We start from the raw sequence: 7,112 nt of genomic DNA, 5'->3' as shown, positions 1-7,112 counted from the left end.
TGAAGACGTTGTGTGCTTCGTTGTGAAAGCGAAGCTACTTTGTTTGGTCTTCCAAAAGAGGACGATATCCGCTTCGTCATGCCTAGAGCTGATCTGTGCTGGTCGCTGAGGGAATACTTCAACTTAGTGCTGTGGATCGCCGGATCGGCTTTCACTGTGGACGAAGCGGAGTCCAGCCCGGGGTCGTCACATGTGGTTGCCGGTCATTCGTCGGATCCGCCGGGCGCGCCGTTCTCGACCCCGCCGCCTCAGCTCACTCTTGCCCGGCTTCAGCTCAGGCTAAGCCGGGGCTTTCGCTCACGCTAGGCCGCTGTGTTTTTCGTTGTGAAAGCGAAGCTACTTTGTTTGGTCTTCCAAAAGAGGACACGACTACAAATCAGTGGTTAAGTTGTATTTACAACACTGTTCCAGAACAGTGCAACGCAAATATCCAGATGTGTGCAGCACATTTTATGGAGGACTGTTTACTGATCCTGGGAGAGTTACGTTAGACTAAAATGCCGGCAGTTCTGACTCACGTAAGTACGTTTTCATTTAAAGGATTTGCCACTGATGATTCAAACGCGAGTTTTGGGCAGTGTGGATTAATGTTAGCACTTGTTGTTTGTCATTTCTCTGATCGCAAATGCAGACAGAGTTTTATGTTTACGCGGCGCGATGCAACGCAACGCGTAAAAAGACAGTATAAATCATTATAATCCGTAATTATGTCCCCACTGGATGCAACGAATGCCTTGTTTATAATGGGTTTTCATGTTTTTGAATCATCGCTCCGGCCGGACATGGCATCAGCAGTATGTGAGGGGCGTAACATTTCTGTCACACACTTGAGGTATTCGGCCAATCATAACGCATTGGATAGCTGGCCAATCAGAGCACACCTCGCTTTTCAGACTGATGAGCTTTGTAAAAATCGACGCGTTTCAAAAAGGCGGGGCATAGAGGAGAAACAATAATGTACAGTATGTGGAAAATAATGTGTTTTTTGAACTTTAAACCGCATAAACACATTTCATTACACCAAATACACAAAATAATGTTCTTTTTAGCAGCATCATATGACCCCTTTAAAAAGTATATAAATTGTAATTTTTTTTTTTTTTAGAAATTAGTATTCCTCGTCTGGGATCGTGTAGAACACTCTGAAGCTGCAATTGGGACCTTCCTCCCAGTGAACCCCATTGAAGTCCACTATATAGAGAAAAACCCTGGAATGTTTTCCTTTAAAAACCTTAATTTCTTTTCGACTGAAGAAAGAAAGACATGAACATCTTGGATGAGTAAATTATGAGGAAATTTTAATTCAGAAGTGAACTAATCACTTAAAGGGATAGTTGACCCAAAAATGAAAATTCTGTCATCATTTACTCACCCTCATGTCGTTCCAAACCTGTACGAGTTGCTTTCTTATGTTGAACACAATAGAAGATATTTTGAAGATTGCCATTGACTTCAATAGTAGGAAAAAAAAATACAATGGAAGTCAATGGCAACCACCAACTGTTTGATTACCAGCAATCTTCAAAATATCTTCGTTTGTGCTCAACATAAGAAAGCAACTCGTACAGGTTTGGAACGACATGAGGGTGAGTAAACGATGACAGAATTTTCATTTTTGGGTCAACTATCCCTTTAACTGTGTATATTGCTCATACTCGCAAGTTTCGGTTTTTCAAGCCGCCTTTTTGCACTTAAGTTACTGGAAATCTTGACGTTTCAAACGTCGCGGTAGTCCAGTTAATTAACTTATTTCAGGCTGTTAACCTGTCATGTCATATGAAGTACTGTTATGACATTTTTATAGCTGTTTTTGTGGGGTTTTATAGAGAGTTATGAATTGTCCTTGTATGGAAAAGAGCTGCGTGACAAGTCCAAAACTCACTTGAACCTAAATTAACGATGATTTTACTATACTAACCATTGTTTAACCATGGTATATGTCGTAAAACTGTGGTTATACAAATTAAACCATGGTTACTACACCTTTATTGTAATTAAACCATGGTTTATTTTGGTACGGTAATTTACTCATGAATATTACAAACCATCTGAGGGAGAATACATGATGACAGAGTTCTTTTAAACAATTCATGTCATTTCTATTTCAATACAGACTAAACATGGAGAGTTTCACAGAGGAACTCGATGATTTCTTAAAGTGTCCGCACAAACCGAACACGACCGAGCAGGAGCTAAACAGGTGCGTGTGTGTCTTCATCTCCATTTACAGTTTTTTTTCAGCTGCTTTCACACATTTTCAAAACCTTGCCTCTTTTTTTTTTTTTTCAAACTTTACACACAAATGCAAGAATCACACACACAAAATGCAAAACGCCTCGCATCTCTTGCAAAATGAAGCACTGCATTCAAAATATCACAAACACATCTCAAAAGCAAACACCTTTGCCATAATATTAATTCCTGTTGGATTTGTGTGTGTTACATAGAGAATTGTGTTTTGCAAAAATTGTTTTATGTAATTGAAAAGGCTGAGAATTAGTGCATGGTTTTGTAGATATTTCTAAATAATTGTCTTTTAGTAGCTTCATTCATTACTCACATCCGTCATAGTAGTTCAGAGTGTCTCAAAGTTCAACATGAGTAATTTTATAATGTTTAATGTCATTATTATAGCCAATATATAGGTTTATTGAGAGCTGAATGCTTGTGAAATGAGTCCTCATAAACTTTTCATAAGAAGCTCTCTGTGTGTTTTTGGCAGAATGAGGCTGCAGTTTTGCTGTAACGCCACGGGATCGTTATTCCTCACCAAACGCAACACAGCCGTCAATCAGACCATCCCGTATGAGACGGACACAAAACACACATACAGAATGAATGCAGCCATTCACAACATGCTGCCTGAGGTGCGTGTGTGTTAACATTTAGGTTTTTATAAATTGTTTTTGAATACTTCTATTAAGCAAGGATGTGTTAAACTGATTAAAAAAAAAAGTGACAGTAGAGACTGATAGTGTTAGAAAAGATTTAATTCTGTTTTGAATAAATGCTGTTCCTTGGAAAAGTATCACAGCTTCCCAAAATATATTAAGCAGCGCAACAGTTTCCAACATTGATAATAAATCAGTATATTAGAATGATTTCTGAAGATCATGTGACACTGAAGACTGGAGTAATGATGCTGGAAATACAGCTTTGATCACAAAAATAAATCATATAAGTGTATTAAAAAACATTACAAATCTTACTGATCCCAAACTTTTCAATGACAGTATATATATATATATACTGTATATGTATGTGTGTGTGTGTGTGTAACTTCGTCATACGGTAAACACATCCCATCATGCCTTGCTCCTCACTGACTGTGATTGTGTGCTCAAACGGAGTGATTTCAGTGGACCAGAAAATCCCACAGACACACATTGAAAGAGGAACCCGAGGCTCATCCACAGACCAGAAAATCAGAGAGACTCTTTCTATTAAAACAGAATTCAGCTGATGAGCGTTCACTTGTTTGTTTTTGTTACAGCAGTTTTGAAACCCTGAAACAGCTGCGGTCTGAATAGTTTAAACCATTCATGGCTCTAGTGTGTTATAGTTACACACGTGAACCGTCTCTTATCTGCTGAGGAGCTCAGTGTCCCGTCTTCACCCGGCTGAGCAACCACTGATGAATACACTATAAGACAAACCAGTCTTAATGACCAGATTCTCTCCTGAATGTTTAACTAGTTTGCCTAATAAAACAGATGCAGAAAATACAGAGCTGAGAAAGATCGACAGATCAACGCTGTGAAAACCTCTGTTCTGTTTTGTGCTTTCAAATTTCATGTTTAATTCAATGTTCAATGTTTTTTTAGTTCACATTAATTATTGCATTAACTAACAAAAAGCAATACATTTGTTACAGTATTTATTCATTACTGCCATTTTTGTTTAATATCATGCAGATTTGACTTTTAAAAGATGGAATTGGAACCTGTTTTGTATAATAATCAAATCAAATCAAAGATTTTTTTTTTCTCTGTTTCAGGTTTAATTTGGCATTGATTAATGACAGTGATGTTGGGTTGAAGACAGATCTGATAACCATCAACCCCAGTCAGATTCAGAGAGAGTCAGTGTCCACACACACACACACACACACACACACATATACATATTTTGTCATATTTGCAACACTTATAAAGGCATACAGTTATTTTTTACCAGTGCAATAGTGTTTATTAGAAACTGTGTGTGTAGATACAAAAATCTGGAGCAGGATCCGGATCCGTTGGTGGAGCGGGTCAGTGTGTACGGAAACGCCTCCCTCGCTATGCCCGCCTTTGCCTACACCTTCTGCACTGGAAAATCAATGAAAACTCTCAAAGTCCTCCATCCAATCAGACCTCAGCAGCCGGTGGTGTTCTTCAGCCCCCTTTACCTACGAACACTGGACCGTTTCTGGAAGGGGCGTGGCCTGAAGGAGATCCGCCTCTCATCTGGGTTTATGTTAATTAACACGGCGCTGGAACTGTGTGAGCATGTGCATGTTTATGGATTCTGGCCGTTTGGAACGGACCTGCAGGACAATCCCGTTCCGTATCATTACTACGACGCGTTGAGTCCGCACCGTTACATGCACAAAATGCCGGAGGAGTTTGTGCGGCTTCTGCAGCTCCACAGCCAGGGGGCGCTGACACTGCACCTGCAGCCCTGCTCCTCAAACACGCGCTTATAAAGTGTGCTTGTGAACCATAGTGGACATTGAGTGCACTCCAGTAATGCACGGCAATATGTGAACAACTGGCTAGAAAATACCATGTGAGGGTCGCGCTGCGTATCGGCAGAAAATGGCGTTCACTGCTTCTGCCGAACTCAGTGTACGAATTTACTCGCTCAGGGACACGTTTAACTTGAAAAACGCTTAACGTGGTTTAATGCTTAAAAATGTGTTTTTAAGGACCAAATTCAGTAAACACACTATTAACCCATTTGATTCCAAATTTTTCTCAGACATGAAAATATCAAAATGATGTGTCATTAACCCCTTGAAACAATCAATAATTATTTTTTTATGCAAACGTGTGTTTTATGGTTGGGTCACAATTGTGACCGGTGGGATAATGTGTATACTGAATTTAAATTATTTCTGAAGTCATCAAAATTCTTATATACCTCAGCCCAGTTATTAACCCAGTTTCATCACATTCTCACTCTATGGTTACTATTATACATAAAAAACCCTTATACAACACTGAATAGGTATACTAAGATATAATAAATAACTTACAACCCACTTGTATTGTTGCCATCAACGTGTTTACTCATTCTATGTCCACACTCAACAAAACTGAATAATTGTGAATTCATATATTAATACTAGACACCTTAAAGATAATGTGTACCAAAAATCTTTGTCATATCTTTGTTAACATACATTACTAGCCTTTTGTTTTGGAGCTTCATCTTCTCAAGGTGCAAACCGGAAGTAAACTGCTCTGGTCAGGTGACAATCTGCACTAAACATGTAAAACTGCACATATTTAACTGAGACCCTTTATTTTTTCCATATTTGAAGAAAATGCACTAAAACACTACTATGCCCTGTTTAACGGATATAGTCTCTAAGCTGAAGGCTTCAACTTCCTCTTTGGATATTGCTCCCACACATTTTTTAAAAATATATCTTTGACTGTTTTGGGACATGGATTTTAGAAATTGTAAATAAGAGTCTTCTTACTGGGTCTCTTCCAACCTTTTGTAAACATGCTTTGGTGAGACCGGTCTTGAAAAAGCCCAATCTGGACACAACTGGCTTATCTAATTTTAGACCTATCTCTAATGTACCGTTTATAGCAAAAAATTTTTAGAGAAATCAGTATTATTGCAATTACAAAAATTTCTGGACACAAACAGTATTTTTGAGACATTTCAGTCTGGTTTTAAGAAAAACCATAGTACTGAATCTGCCCTTTTAAGACTACCAAATGACATTCTGTTATCGGTCGATTCAGGGGATTCAGTTATTCTAGTCCTATTAGATCTGAGTGCTGCATTTGATACAGTTGACCACACCATTCTTATTTCACGTCTTGAACAGTGTGTGGGCATCCGAGGCCATGCCCTAAGCTGGTTTAAATCCTTTCTGTATGACAGAACCTTTTCAGTAGGCATTGGTAATATTGTTTCTTCAGTTGCTCCTTTGACTTGTGGTGTTCCCCAAGGGTCTATTCTCGCCCCAACCCTGTTTTGTATATGCTCCCACTAGGAAATATGCTTAGGAAGCACGGAGTGTCATTTCATGAATAAGGCTAATGTAAACCACAATCTGGGATATTTTAACTCCTTTATCAAACCAACTGTGAAAAACTTGGGAGTCCTTTTAGATTCCTCCCTAAAATTTGCTAAACATATGAACACAGTAGTGAAGTTTTTTCAGTTAAAACTTCTCTCTTGAGTCAAGTCTTGGTTATCGTTTAAAGATCTTGAGAGAGTTACACATGCCCTTGTCTTGTCACGTCTGGACTATCGTAATTCTTTATATGTTGGTCTACCCAGTTTTCTGTATCACGACTCCTGATGGTTCAAAATGCTGCAGCCAGGTTTTTAACTGGGGCTCGCAAGCGAGAGCATATTACTCCAATCTTAAAGACTTTAAACTGGCTCCCAGTGTGTTATAAAATTGATTTTAAGATACTGGTATTTGTTTTTAAATCCCTAAATCATCTGGCACCCTCTTATCTGACTTATTAAAAGAAAAAAAAACAATAAAATGTCTGAGATCTACAAAAAAACTACTCTTTGTCTCAGCCTAGATCCTGATTAAAGGCAAGAGGTGATCGTGCTTTTGCGATCCATCACGTGCGTGACTGCGTGAGTTCGCCTGTGTTTTTTTTTTTTCTTTTTTCTGCAGCTAATAAAATTTTGGTCGTCGACTTTTAGGGGCAGCCCTACATATGTGGTGGCAAATTTGTAGGAATTCGCACGAATGACCACCCCTAACCCCGCCCCTAAACCTACCTCTCACAAAAAACGTACAAAATCGTATGACCTCTTCGTACGAATTCGTACCGATGTTTTGTGAAAAATCGTATACGTATGAGGTGGCAAATTCGTAGGAATTCGTACAAATGACCACCCCTAAACCTACCCCTCATAGAAAA

The 7,112-nt window shown here is 38.8% G+C and overlaps 1 protein-coding gene across 1 annotated transcript in view; it reads left to right on the top strand.

The window, feature by feature from the left end:
• LOC107756943 (alpha-2,8-sialyltransferase 8F-like) overlaps window positions 1–4,996 on the top strand; it is a 19,695-nt gene extending 14,699 nt beyond the window's left edge. Inside the window, exons 4-8 of the mRNA XM_016574271.1 lie at window positions 2,114–2,200; window positions 2,723–2,867; window positions 3,275–3,291; window positions 3,998–4,081; window positions 4,210–4,996. Of these exons, the coding sequence (XP_016429757.1) occupies window positions 2,114–2,200; window positions 2,723–2,867; window positions 3,275–3,291; window positions 3,998–4,081; window positions 4,210–4,687 (811 nt within the window). The 3' untranslated portion in view covers window positions 4,688–4,996. The remainder of the gene's footprint in view (window positions 1–2,113; window positions 2,201–2,722; window positions 2,868–3,274; window positions 3,292–3,997; window positions 4,082–4,209) is intronic.
• Window positions 4,997–7,112: the final 2,116 nt, after the last annotated feature.

Source organism: Sinocyclocheilus rhinocerous, unplaced genomic scaffold, assembly GCF_001515625.1.
Source record: "Sinocyclocheilus rhinocerous isolate Xijiao unplaced genomic scaffold, SAMN03320098_v1.1 scaffold3187, whole genome shotgun sequence".
In the NCBI taxonomy this organism is placed as follows: domain Eukaryota; kingdom Metazoa; phylum Chordata; class Actinopteri; order Cypriniformes; family Cyprinidae; genus Sinocyclocheilus; species Sinocyclocheilus rhinocerous.
Note: the sequence above shows the minus strand (reverse complement) of the source record. Positions and strands in the feature narration are given on the sequence as shown.